This window comes from Meleagris gallopavo, chromosome 3 (genome assembly GCF_905368555.1).
Source record: "Meleagris gallopavo chromosome 3, MGAL_WU_HG_1.1, whole genome shotgun sequence".
NCBI classification, from domain to species: Eukaryota; Metazoa; Chordata; class Aves; order Galliformes; family Phasianidae; genus Meleagris; species Meleagris gallopavo.
Window position 1 is genome coordinate 76,927,030 of NC_139406.1, and position 14,282 is coordinate 76,941,311.

Consider the following 14,282-nt stretch of genomic DNA (forward strand, 5'->3'; position numbering starts at 1 on the left):
TTTTGAACAAGTGCTGGAGAAAAGCAGTGAAGGTTTTTCTACTTCACCAGCAGCCCTTCATCTAGCAACACAGCGTTTGTGCTAATTTTGCTAATTTTTACTGATTCACTTATCTGTTTGCATTTCTTACTTTCACCAGCAGATGTGATGAAATGGAACAGATTATGTGGATAGACCTTAGCCAGAAACTTAGATTTGAAGAACAAGTTTTTAAGCTCAGTTCTATAAATAAGTGCTTTGAAAAGGAACATTGTGTGTGAAGTTTTTAACAAAACTTCAACTGTTTGTCTTCTGAAGAGATTGGGCTCTACTCTGCTTCTCATCAAAAAGTAACAACTCAGCTACAAACCTTGCACTGCTGCGTAGCCACAGCTATGATATGATTCGTCAGTTTGCTCTGGGGAAGTTGTGACTCAGTCCCTCTGTCAAACATGCCTTTTTTTTAATTTTTTTTTTTTTTTTTTGCTAATCTGGAGAAATCTGTCTGTGTTGAATTCCTTTTATCCAGCCCAGATGTCTCATTGATTTCAGGAGTTAGAAGTTATACCTCCTCTGCCAACAGGCTCTGTTCAAGTCAGTGACAACCATTTTCTTTGGATTTCAAAGTTTTATTTAAAAAATAAACACAGAGCCCAGAATTAACATCATTTGTTCCATTGTAAGATACCCATTTATTAAGGAAGTATCACATAAGTTCTTACTGTCTTTATTTTTCTTAACTGTCTTATGTTATTATGAGGAAACTAAGTAGACTTCAGTGTTTCATAGCATCAGTAAATGAGTTTACTTATAGTAAGTAAGTTTACTTTTCAGAGCAAATAACTATTTCCAGGAAGCCTCAATGATCTAAAAAACTATGTGGAAAATATTTCTTAAAATTAGTCTTCTAACAGACAAAATTTCAGTTTCTGAACTTCTCTTTATCAGTACATTTTATTGCTTATTTCAAAAACAGGTGTTAACTTTTAATCAAAGGTCACGTTTCAGGCTGTTGAATTCATCAGCCAAGGACTTCTTTTTTCCCCACTTCTGTATTCACTGTAGTATTTTTTATTTTATTTGTACAGTTTTGTCTTCAGGAACTAAGGAGGCAGTTTCCTGGGAGCCATAGAGTTAAGCGATTAACTGGAATGAGATTTGAAGCTATGGAAAGGTAAAACCTTGATTTAAAAAAAAAAAAAAATTAATGTATTTTCTATGTGGAAAGATGCATGCTATTTCTTAAAAAGGAATTCAGGCATAGTAAAAGCATGGCAAAGCAATGCTATCCAGTTTCTATAAAGAAAATAATGGTGTGCATGATCATGTTATGTTTAGACATTTTTTATTGTGTTTTTGCTTGTACTATACAATGTTACATTTTTGCAATGTTCTGTCAGACTTCATAGATTGGAAAGATCTATTACTTGACAGTCTAAGTTATTATACGGTAAAACATGAGGCACTTTTTTGGCAACATCTGTGAGGTATACATTTCATCTTGCAGACCTAGAGCAGAATATGAAAATGACTGACAGACTTTTTTTGCTTAACTGTACTTCTGTGCTTCTGAACGCTTCAAAATGGAGCTCTTTTTCTTTGTTTTCCAAGTCTTCATAAGTCAAGTAGAACTTAATATGAATCACTATAGAGTTCTTCATAGAAGCAATTCAAAAATGGCAGAAACTAAAAGAAGAAAAATTGTAAAATATCCTATAAAATGTTTATAACATACCAAATGTAATATGAATTATTAAAATAATGAACAGTTGAGAACTTTTCCAAAAGGAATGACCTTCATTTCATGCTATACAGAGTTAATGGGACTTCGAGCCTTTGGCCCATCTTTAATGAAGGAATTGGAATTTTGAAGTGAATGCCTAAATACTTTTAAAAAATATATTTATTTAGCAGATGTTCTTTATCTATTTTCTTGCAAAATTAAATTTGAAAATATAGTTTGATATGATCCATGAGTGAAAGTCCTTTGCTTGAAAAAAAAAGGGAGGATAACTGGATTTCATTAGCACAGAAGCAGTCTTAGTGCAACTAGAAATTCCAGATTTTATGCTCTACATCATCCTGAAAAATTTCCATTAAACTTAGCAGTCTCCTTTTGATGTGGGGTACAAGTACACTGAGAGCTTAGCAGCTTAGCAGATGTTTTACACCCTTTTCCCAAAATCTGTCCAAAAGTGCAAAATATCATAATTCTGTTCAGGTGTGTTTGTCTACACTGAAGATGCTATTGCATGGAGACGGATCTCTGTAGGAGTTAATACCTCCCAATCACTGTGTTGTTTCAGCAATGAAATGGGACTGAGCTTCAGCTTTTCAATAGTGTTTTTTTAAATTGTTCTGGTGTTGTGGTCAGTTTAAATCCTTGAGACTGAACTATGAGGGGAGCAGTATAACAGAAGCCAAGGTTACTTGTCAACAGGTTTTCTCTAGAAGCTGGAGGAGAAGAATGGGCTTTAGGTGTGGGTTGTTGTGTACAGAAGCCCACCTATGATTGTTCTGAACTGTGCCCTAGAAAGGCCTGCCTCTTTCCACTGCCTATAAATGAAGCCTAAGGAGACTTTGTCTGGGGTGATCACATGCTCTGTAGAAGTGCACTTCTCATTAAATTCCAAGTGCCTTCGAGAGTTGTTAAAATCCTGCCTTCCTCACCAGAAAAGGGAAATAAAGAGGAACATCCTCATAGACGCTTGCTGATCAAGAGAATACTCTTCTGGAACTTGACTTAGTTAACCTGGGGTTATGGGCTTTGTGTTCAGCCTTGTGAAATGCATAGGATAAAGTAGCAGCTAATGGGGAACACAAATACGGTGTTTCTGCTCAACTTGCCAGTAGCAGTCACCTTCTACTCGTTGCTGCTTTTGTGCTTCTTTTCACTTTTGTGCTTACACCTTATGGTAACTGGATTGGAAAGCTGGGCTATGCATGTTGTGGCAGTGCTCAGAAAGCAGTACCAGTATGTAATGGGTGTCTGAGGTAAGAAGGTGATGTGCAGCAACAAAATCAGCAGTACCTCAGATAAACTGCTTGTCAAAATATTTGTGAAGAGACAAAGCATGCCTTGGTTGTGTGGTGATAGCCCGGTAGCTGTGTAGTCCAATGTATTTTGAGTTGAATTGTTTAATTTGTCCAGTTTGGGTTCTGCACATGGCTAGCTAAACACATAAACCTACTTCCTACAGAAGGCGCACAGTGTTTATAGTAACTGGAGTAATTTACTTTGAGCAAACTTGAAATAGCAGAATTAATTAATAAAACCTATGTATTGGTGGTGGAAAAGAGTTTCCTTTCATGATTTATGGTAAAGACTAGGGGTTGCTCTAGCGTTACGAGTCTTTGCAGTTTATTCTTTGCAGCTTAAATTTACAAAATCATAACAAAAGAGATATATGAGAAGTTTTAAATTTCAGTAATTAAGTGAAAAGTCATTATTTTGAATGGCCTGTCAAATTTTGGGATTTCTGCTTCTTGGGAAAGAAGAGAGATTTGGGTTGTGGTGATTGGATCTATGAGGTACAGAAGAAAAGAACAGAAAGAGGGAGTATGACAAGTTTGGTGTAAAATGTATTAGTTGCTGAAATTGTATTCCATGAATAAATTGCCATTTATTTTATTTAATTTTGTCTGCACAATTTTGTTTGCATAATTATATTCAGTATAAAAAGTACAGGAGTGTTAGTAACTATTGCAAGGGCAGTCATATAGTCAAAATTCTGTTTTAGCAAAAATAAATGTGAATGATTTCTTCGAACAGGTACGATGATGCCATCCAATTATATGATAGAATTTTACAAGAGGATGCAACCAATACAGTAAGTTTAAAAAGCTTTTCTTAACTGCGGTGGTTTATTTGAAACTGACATTTTGTGGGTTTCACTGCGGAAAAATGCTTGTCAGTATTACTGTATTTGTTTCCTTTAGCTTCCTAGTATTATAACTATGAGTGTTACCTTGTTGCCTTTATAACAAATAAGATTCTCTTCATGAAGAGATGATGTGGTTTAATACTTGCTTAAATACTGAGTTTAGAAGACATAGGATTATAGCTGTTAACCTTTCCAGTAATCCTTAGTAAGACTTAGATTGATGTCAGTTAACGGTGATTATTATCAATTGCTTGTTTGAAGGATATGTTTGTCTTGTTACTTGATTTTGAGGAACTGGATCTCAGTATTGGTTAGACTTCTGTGCAGGTAAAATACTTTGGCTGTTGTAGACATTTGATTGTCTCTTATAAACTCTCACTGGTACAATTTAAACCTCTGCCTTTCTGCACTTGTCTTATTTGATGTGGTCTGTTATTCAGGAGTTGAAATGGATTACGGGGTTAGCAAGGCTAATTGATATATATAAAGTGCAAGCACTTACATGAAGTAAACCATTAACAAAAAAGGGATGGTGACAAATTATTTTTAGGGCAATGCATCTTGTAATAATACCAAGTTGATCTCTCAGACAACATTGATAGACTAAAGTCAGTCATTTAACATTGATTTAACTCAACAGTTTTTTGGTGTGTAGGTAAAAAGAGCTATTTCAATTCTTCATTCCTAATTTTCACTTTCCCTAAACTAGTCTGTCCTGAACTTTGTTTGCAAGACAAACGTAGGTGATCTTCTTAGTAAGTCTGTAATGTTTATGACAAAAAGTTTGAACATAAGATGTGTAGATTATTGCCATATATTTTCACGGATCTTAGCAGTGCACAACCCAAAAATGCACTAAGTCTTCAAAGTCACAAATGTTAAAATGAGAGGGAAACCACCTACAGTGAAGCCACAAGAGTAGGTCACTTAGGTGCACATTTTATGGCTTTCTGCTAAAGCCTTTGAAGAATGGAGCACCATATTACAGTGACATCTGTAGACCACAGGTCTTTGAAGAGTGTGTTTTTGTCTGTTTCACTTTTCAGCTGTCTCAACATAGCTAATGTCATCTGAGTAAGGTGTTTGTGGGATAGTTTTCTAGAACAACGTAATATGTTTAAGTAATAGGCCTAATTTAGATTTTCTGTGTGAGAAAATCATTAAGATCCATAAAACATTAATACTTAGAAACATAAGATGTAAATTTTGTAATAGTTCCATCACTTATTGGATTTCTGAAAATCTGAGACTAGAAGCAAACAGTTTAAAATGCAGAGCAGAAGTTTCTTGCTGTATAACTGTTGGACAGATTGGCTCAGTCTTGCCTGTGAAAAGTGAAAATTAAATATAAAGTTTGGAGAAATTGACATATGTAGGTTTCTTTGTGTCTTTTATCTGTTAATTATTTCCATGCACACATGTGACTGCTGTAGGAAAATAATCGAGATTTTTAAAAAGAAGCTGTTGCTCAGTTTGTGTTGGCAGTCACCTTACTTTATAACAATTTCTTCTGATGTGTGGACACGTGGAGTTGGTTATATATATTAAACAGTTTGGCAAGTGCTGTGAGTGAAACATAGACATTTGTTCACACAAATCATGCAAAAATCATACACTGCATCAACTGACAATTTCAACTGGTGAGAAGCATGGGAGAAGCATTTTCAAGAAAAATCTTTTATTTTAAATTCCTAACAGGCTTCTCCATTATCAGTTAGCCTTGAAATCAAATTATATAATGGGCACTTATGCTTTTGGATAAGGTTTTGTTGCAAATTTTGAAATTTAAATTAACACTAATTCTTAGATTTCATTTCTCAAAATACAATTCAAAGTAGTTTTCTTAAAATATGATAATCTCTCAGTATTTCTCAACCATCTCAATTCTCAATATCTCTCAACCATCAAACTTCACTCTATATTAAAAAAGATTATTTGTGTAACAATGGAGCAAAGTTAGTTTTGTCGTTTCGGAAATCATGTTTCATTTTCCAAAGCTGGTAGGCGTTAGGAAGTCAGTCTCTTCTCTAAGGAGGTTAGTATCTTTGAATGAAATGTGACTTCTGTGAAAAGCACAACTTGTATGCATTTTAATGCAATCAGCCTGGCAACCTTTTCCTTTCTTGCCCATTTGAGATGAAATACAGGCATATTAGAGCTGTAGTTGGCAGATTATTCTGTTATTAAGGCTGCATAATATTTTCCATCGCGGGTCTTTTTTTATTAATTAAAATTTAATTTAGTATCCAATTGAAAGTCTTTATACTGATGCCAAACAGTGGCCAAGTTATTTATAGACCAGCATACTTATGCTGTTTCTCAGAACGAAATAAGGAGGACATTGTTTTTCATAAGGATTGGGAGAAAAGATTTGGTTGTTTGTTTTTGCCGTTAATTTATTTTATTGGGGAGACCTCATCCTGCTGTACTTTGGAGTAAAGCCTTGGATACCAACAGGAAAACAACTGTTAGTAGAATGCAACTTTTAGTATTCTATGAGGAAAAACATCCAAATCTGTCTAAATTACAAGTATTTGAATGTGTTCATTTTGTGATCTCAGTAGAAACTGCTGAATTTTTTTATTAAATACATCTTCTAAGTGTATTGAGCATGATCTGTCCCAGGCTTCGGAGAGAAAATGTTGTTTCTCATTACTGTAGTGTTGTGGGAAAGGGTAAGAAAGCAGGGAGGCTTGTTTCTTTTCTGAGTTGCACCCAGGTGGTGAGTATGGGAAAAGAAAGAACATCCCAAAGGAACAGAGTGAAAAGGGAATAAAGCAGAAATCGTGAGTGCCAAAGAGAGAGGGACAGGTACAGAAAAGTTAGGTGGTTAGAAGGGTAGATGAGAGATAGAAAAGAGCAATTTGTATTAACATTTAAGTTTTGGGTTTTTTTCCTTTTTTTTCTTTTTTTTTAAATAAAGATTAACACTTTACTTTCAAGCACTTGTTTTCTTCTGTCAATAAACGGCTTTGAGACCTACTGGTGGAAGTTGTCTCATTCCCTGTAGAACCTGGTATGTACTAGTTGTGTCAGTAACTGTTTAGGGTCTAATAATGAAGGCATATACCAAGGAAACAGTTCTGCAGTTCTGTTATTTCACTAAAGAGAAGACAGGTTTACTTCATATCTCCTGAGGATAATGCTGAAGGTTCAGGTATGCTACTTTAAAAATGCCAGAAAATGCAAACTCTTAAAATGACCAGTAGTCTTAGTCTTTTGAGTTAGTAGGTACTATTGAGCTGTATTGATTAAGATAATGAAGGATAAAATTTCATATAACTTTGTAATATGAAATTTAATGGCACATTTAATCTCTAGCTATTTTTAATCTGTACACTGATCTTCACAGTATTTTCAGGATCTTCATTACTGGTCCTGACACTACAGTAGCAATTAAATTTTGGATAGTTTTTGTAAAATGTAATGGGAAATCTGCTCAGAAATTGACATATCTATATTTTTCTATTTGATACTCAAGATCTAATTTCTTGGGATGAGGTTTTTGCATAAAAATTTTACAAATTAAAATAGTATCTTGAGTGGTTTTCTACTTCTTGCTTGTCTGCAGCATCCACGTGAAAGGAAACAGTACTACCATTTTACATGTGTAGAGCAGATGAAAACAGCTCTGCAAAATTGTTTAGGACTCAGTTTCAAAGTAAATGACTTTCCAATTTTGCCATTGATTTCAATTTTGTAATGGATTTTAAATGATAATATAATTTTTAAACCATGTGTACATGTCTGTATCAAATTATGTTGAATGCATTTTTGCATTACTGTACCCTGGCAAAGGTTTCTGCTTTTGGAGAGTAATTTGCATGAGCACCCATCTACTTTGATAAAATACATAAGTATTTTTATGAATTGAGCCCTTCTTTATATGACCTGTCCAGAAGTGCAAAGACTAATGGTGAAAAGGAAACTGAGATCAAATGTCCAAGTTTTGTGCTGGTGTCTAAACCACTCCACTGTCATCCTCGTACAGCTGTAGTTTGTCTTGATACCTCAGCTCAACCATCAATAAGATTGCAGAGCACTTAGTCAAGAAAAGGGGAAAGTGAGATAAGACACACAGTTCTGCCTTAATTCTAATCCCCAGAAAATCTGATGTCTTTATTGGTGTGATTCTTGCCACTTTTTCAACTAAGCTTTTAATGCAAGAAGACACTGTATATGCTTGCTTAGCTTAGGGTATGTGGATAATCTTGTTACCTTCATGGTCTAGTAAAATAACATTCACTGAATGAAGAATTAAAAATGGAGTTTAAAGAACAAGACAGTAAATTACTTAAGAAAATGGAAAGACCATGAATTCACCCAGAGTGCTAACAGCTGTGTTTCCAGGAATGATCAACAAGTATATTTATAGGATCACATGAATTAACACACTTCTGTAGTATTTTGAGATTCTTTCACTAGCCAAGCTATCTTGAGATGACTAAAGACATATTGGAGTCCAGATACTAGAAAAAAAATAAGAGTGAAATCTTAGGATTGTATTTCATGTAAAAAGGCAGGAATTAGATATCATAAATAGCTTCCTAGCATTTTTTTTTTTTTAATCATTGTGTATTACTATCACCTTGACTATACAGGTAACTTATTTTCTTCCAATTCCTTATCTTTATTGATCAAGGTAAGAATAATGAGCACTGTCTAAACATCGATACTTATTTATAGTCTGAACAGTGATAATTCTTTACAGTTCCTGCAGTAACAATGCATTTATTTTGAAGAGGCCTCCATTGAAGTTCTTGCAGGTTTGTCTACTGGAGGCTTTAAGTTTCAAAAGGGAAAATTGCTTACCAAATGAAATACCTGCTAATAGAGGGAATTTTGTGAAGTGACGTGTATGCTTCATCATAGACATTGATGGCCCTGCTGGGAAAGGTGCAACTAGTCCCAGTTTTAGGTTTGTATGGTGGTACGTTTAAGGGAAGTTGGAGAAGAAAGTTTGGCACTGTGCCTGACACAGGATGGAGTTAGTGAGAGATATGAAGAGCTGCAGCTGCTTCTTTGGATAGTCCCCCAAGGAGATCTGGTGATTAAACTGGGGGTGCAGAACAGGGATCCTGAAGAAAAGTTTTCGTCTTCTGACAGTTGGAGCATCATCTGCCTTTGTAAAACTTGTTTTCCTTCTTGTTTAATCATAGTGCACTGAGATAGGAGAGTACATTCCAGCATTTTTCCCATGTTTTCCTTTTGTGGGTGTAGCATTTTTCTTAAACCTTAGTGGAGATTTTGTTCCTTGAAATAAAGTATTTGAAGACATAAGAACAGCTATCCTGAATTTGTGCCAAAAGTGCATTTAGCTTGTCTTGTTTTGACAGTGACCAATAGCAGATACTGGAAGAAGTGTATAGGAACTGGGCAATCGTACATTATGCTCTAGTCTGCTCTGCCAGTTTCTATTAATCTTCATGTTATGGTTTTCCTGTGCCAGAAGTGTTAACTCTATATTTTATAGCTCTTCATGAAGTTTTTGAATTGATATTTTTTTTACCTGCCTTTTGAACTTGTTTAAATTTGTAGTAAGTTTGCAGTGCATGTGTCTATGGTATCATTCAGCAATGAAACTTTATCATTTATTCACTGACGGAGCAAATTTCTTTTCTTCTTACCTTTGCTGTAATCAGTAGATGTTTTCTGTTCACTTGATTCATTCTTATTCATGATTTTGTGGATCTTTTGCCTTTTTTTTCCCCTAAACTGAGAAGTCCTAATCTGTCTAGCAGTTCTTGTTACCATTTTGTGTCCTGAAATCCTGCTTCTCTCCAAGTGTCCTTTGTACTTTTATTTATTGTTTACATGAGAAAGGAGAGCACACATCTGCATTAGTATTAAAAAGCAAGAGCATTATGGAATTCTACAACAGAAAAATGATGCATTGTATTCTTTTCTGATAATTCCAGCACCATTGGGGTTTGGTTTTTAAGGGAAGATTTTCTGTTTTGTTTTAAGACATCCACTGAACACTGGACTGGCATTTTACGAAACTGTTTATTGCAACTCCAGCATCGTTCCTGACTAGCCAAATTTGGAGAGCTTTGCTGAGTACATTAAATTAGTATTGTTTCACCCTTTCTGCATGCATCCCTTCATTTGGATTAAATTTCAAGGGCTGTTTATTCATGCTAGCATTTGCTCTTGTGAATGTTATTCTTTGCAATTGATTTTTATTCTTTAGACTTGAGTAACTCATTATCATCAATCAACTTGAGGCAGTCTGTGCTAGATCACTTAAAATTATGCTGAACATACGACCCTGGGATTCTCCGTGAGGAGAACTGACTTTTCTGTGTTTGGTATCTTTTAGCTACTTATGTACCACACAAAGAACTTCCCTTATTAGTCCAGGGCAGTTTCCTCTAGAGCTGTGTGAGAGATCCTGTTGAAATTCTTTTTGAAATCAAAGCTCACTTTTAAATGGATCTTTATTGATCCAAGCCATTAGTGACTACTTTGAAGAACTCCAGTAGATCTGGGAAGCCTTATTTTTGTTTACATAAACTGTTCTTACTCTCCTTTAATAAATAACATTTGTCCTGATTTCCAGTTCTAGGCCTGAGCTTTTTGGCCTTTATGGCTTCCACCAATTTGCTGTGTGCTGGTTGCAGACACGATGTCCTACTGTTTCATAGATTTACCTCTGGAGCTCTGTAAAAAAACTGTGTTCAATATAGCTATTTATGCTTTGACACTATCCATAACATAGTTGTTTCAAGTCAGAATCTCTTTCCTGCATGGAACTTGCAACTCTCTTACATGGTTAATTTAATTAAAAAAAAAAAAAAAAAAAGTCTGGTAACAGCATATTTGTTACTGTGGTTGTATTCAGATTATTTTTTTGGTATTGGTATTTTTTGGCGTCTATGAAATTCCTTTAACTCCATTGTAATTTTTTACACCTTTCTTTTGATTTGTATTTTGCAATTTGAAGGAAAGTATTTTAATGTGTCAGACTCTTAGACTAATGCACCTTTTCTAAGTTGTTAAATCATTAAAAAAGACAACTTATGGTATGGTTTACTAATCAAGTGCAGAAGTTGATAAATGTTCAAATCTTCACTGCACTTTGAGTCTACTTAATGCCAATTAAAAGGAATCATGACAAATGGGAGATTAGTACTTCTGCCAGATTGGGGATTATTTGTCTTTAAAAGAAATAGCTCGGAAAGGTTTGTGGTTTAATAAATGTGACATAGTAAAGTACTTCAGTCCAGATGATGCTGATTACGGTATAAGTGTTTCTTTAAGATGGCATATATCTTTCCATTAAGAATGCTGGATTTACAGAATGAACCAATAACCATTCCAATATTTTGTTTTAAACCCTGGAAAATGGATAGGGGGAATTCCATACTGTATGTTCTGTGCAGTCAAGCACTGCATATCTTGTTGCAACACAGAAAATTTTGTCCTTTTTTTTGTTTTTTTTTTTTATTTAAGGTAGAAATAGATTCATTTTGTTCTTATGTCAGACTAGTTCTTAGAAATCTTACTTTTTTAAAGAGGTGGGAAGTAAGATGTGAATGTCATTTTTCTATCTTCTTTAGCATAATTGTTACAACTATTTTACTATGCTCTGTAAACTTCAAAATAATCTCAAATCAGGTTGTTGAAAATAGTTCTACTGATATTAAAACAGGTAATGAATTGCATGTATAAAATATGCCAGCTAAATCTATAGTATGGGTGAGAATTTACCTTTTCTCTGAAAAGTAACCAGTTTTTGAATGGCAGAGTGACTGTTAGCATTGGTGGTGGTTTGGCACAGTAAAGCATCTTGTTTAAATTGATGGAAGTAGAGAAGATGACACTCTGTGTGCCATTACTTACCTCACTTTCCTCAAGATGCTCAGGAAGCTGCCTGGATGTGAAGCCCTATTCACTGAGGAGGAAACTGTGGCACACAGGGACTCAGAGCATAAATCAGAAGAAGGATTAGAAGTTTACAGCATACAAAATTGCCCACATCTGATTTTAGTGCATGCCTTCTCACACCTGATTTTCTTAAAACAGACACTCCTGAAGTCATACTGAATTTCATTTCTTTATTTATATTACTTAAAAAAAAAAAAAAAAATCTGATAGTTTTATGGTATTTAAAGAAGAGCTAGAAAGTGTGATGGGAGAGTAGTCTGTGGATATAGCTAAAGCAGTGCTTTTTTGCTTCCAGGTCTTTATTTTTCAATCAGTCCTAAGACTGCTTGGGATCACAGATCTGAGCAATCTGGATCTCTTCTACTGAACCACCTGCCTTACATGTATGTCTCTTGGCTGTGTGTTCAGAACATTTTTGTTACTTTTTTTTTTTTTTTTTTGCTGATTAAAAAGTTATATGAATTTCCTTAAAAAAGGCAACTACAAAAAAAAAAAAAAAAAAAAAAAACCCAACCTCACCCCCCCCCAAAACCTTGTGTTTTAATTCCCAGCTATTTTTAATACTTATAAAAATTCTGAGCCAGTTCAAAACACTTTGTGTTTCCAGTTCCCAGATTCTCCTTTGAATGTTAGCACCTGTTTGAATATCTGTGCGTCTTTGTCAAAGAAGAGTTCTCTGTAAATAAACTAAATTACCCCAGCTGTTATGAGGGTGTGGAGACTGCAGATTTCATGCCCACAAGCTGTTTTAATTTTGATAAGGGGATTGAAATTGGAAGTTGTAAGGACTACTTTTTTCAAATAGGAAACAAAATGTGTTATTTTGAAGAAATTTTATGTGCAGTTTAGAAACAAATAAACTCCATTTAAATGTATGTATAATTTGTCTTATTCTGAAGTGTTACCATCAGAACTTGGTCATTATGTCTTACCCCTTTACCCTTGATGCTTAATTAAATTACATGACATTTTTGTTATAGGTAAACATCAGCTGAAATCTTTGACGAGGAATAGTTGTAGCTTGTCCTTAATTAACATCTTGTTGTTCTGGTGATTTATGTTATTTGGGAGTACTGTGGGAGTACAGCCATGGAGAGAATCTGTTTGCAGGCACGTTTGGAAGACTTCCTTTCCATGCAACTGAAGGATTTATGTTAGAAATGAAAAAAGAAGATGGCTCATTTGTAGAGTGTTCCTGTTTGTTGTTGCAAATGAAGCTGTGAGATGCGTTGATTGATTTTATATATTAAACAGATTATTTCAGTTCTCAGGTTATTTTTTATCAGTCTTTTCATGGCTTTTTTTCCCCTAAAATTTTGAAAATAGCAACTGAATTTTCAGTCCAAAAGTTACATCTTAAAGTAGCTAGTCTGTCACCTGGAAAAAACCTTCTGTCTTTGTAAGCCATTATTGCAGGCTGTGCTCCTTTGGCTTTCTATGTGGTTATCCCACTCCCTCTTCTTTGGGGTTTCCTGCTGTGGGTAATCCCAGCCCTGGGCGGGCAGTTTAATGCTGCTGCAGCACTTCCCCCACGGCAGGGGTAACGATCTGCTTCATGAAAACTCTCTTCATAAAATGTGATAGTCACTGAGTTAGTGTTTTGGGATTTGGGGTGGTATTTTTTTTTTTGTTTTTTTTTTGGTCTAGTAATAGTAGCAGTTGATAAACGTGTTATCTGTTTCTTGTTACACTTAACAAAAAAAACTTTAAGAAAGTTTAATTATGCTGTTATCTTTCTTTTAAAAGCTCTCTAATAAAATAAACAGTGTATACTATCATTGCAGTGATAAATGTGGTCAGCAGTTAAAACTTCCAGAGTCAGTTTTGGATTTTAGCCAAATGTCTCCCAATAAAAGTAGAAAGATGAATGTCATTTCACATGTTGCAGTTCGAGAGACGCAATGGGTAACAAAGCGACTGTGATAAACCCACCATGCTGCCTATATCCTAATTCTTCTCATTTTTAGGGATTGTTTTTCTACCTCTGCTTTGTGTTTAAACTGAGGAGTGAAATATTTTTTCTTTGAATGATTTTCACTGGATTTGCAATGAGTATGTACTTGGGGGAAGTGAAGAGAGCAAACTCAAAGGAAAGAATAAACCCACAGTTAGCATTAAAAACATCTTTGGTTATGCTGATTTCTTATGTTACTTGAAGTAGTTTACATAAATGATGCATGCACTGCAGTGTTCTTCCAAGATAAATGAATTTTGTCAAATGACATTTAAGAATAAGAAATTGCTTAAAAGAACAGACATATTTAAAACACTGTAAAAATATGCAAACTCTTTCAGGGTATATGTGAATGTAATCTTAGGAAGGTTCATCATGAAAAAACTAATGTGAGAACTCTCTGTTTCTGTGCAACCAAGACTTCTGTAAGACTATACCCAACTGAATAACCTCTCTGTAAGGAATGAAGTGGACTGAGAGTTATGAGGGGAATAAGCAGTGGGACTGTATTACAGGGACAGTGTACAAGTTTTTCATGAATATAATTATTTCACGGACAAAAGGCATCTAAGTGT

General features: G+C 34.8%; 1 protein-coding gene across 4 annotated transcripts in view; it reads left to right on the forward strand.

Moving 5' to 3' along the window:
* The window catches only part of EMC2 (ER membrane protein complex subunit 2), a 118,939-nt gene that overhangs the window by 90,395 nt on the left and 14,262 nt on the right, over window positions 1–14,282 (forward strand). For all 4 annotated transcript variants that reach the window (XM_085221573.1, XM_085221574.1, XM_085221575.1 and 1 more), the window contains 2 exons: window positions 1,068–1,153; window positions 3,752–3,809. In XM_085221573.1, the coding sequence (XP_085077699.1) occupies window positions 1,068–1,153; window positions 3,752–3,809 (144 nt within the window). The remainder of the gene's footprint in view (window positions 1–1,067; window positions 1,154–3,751; window positions 3,810–14,282) is intronic.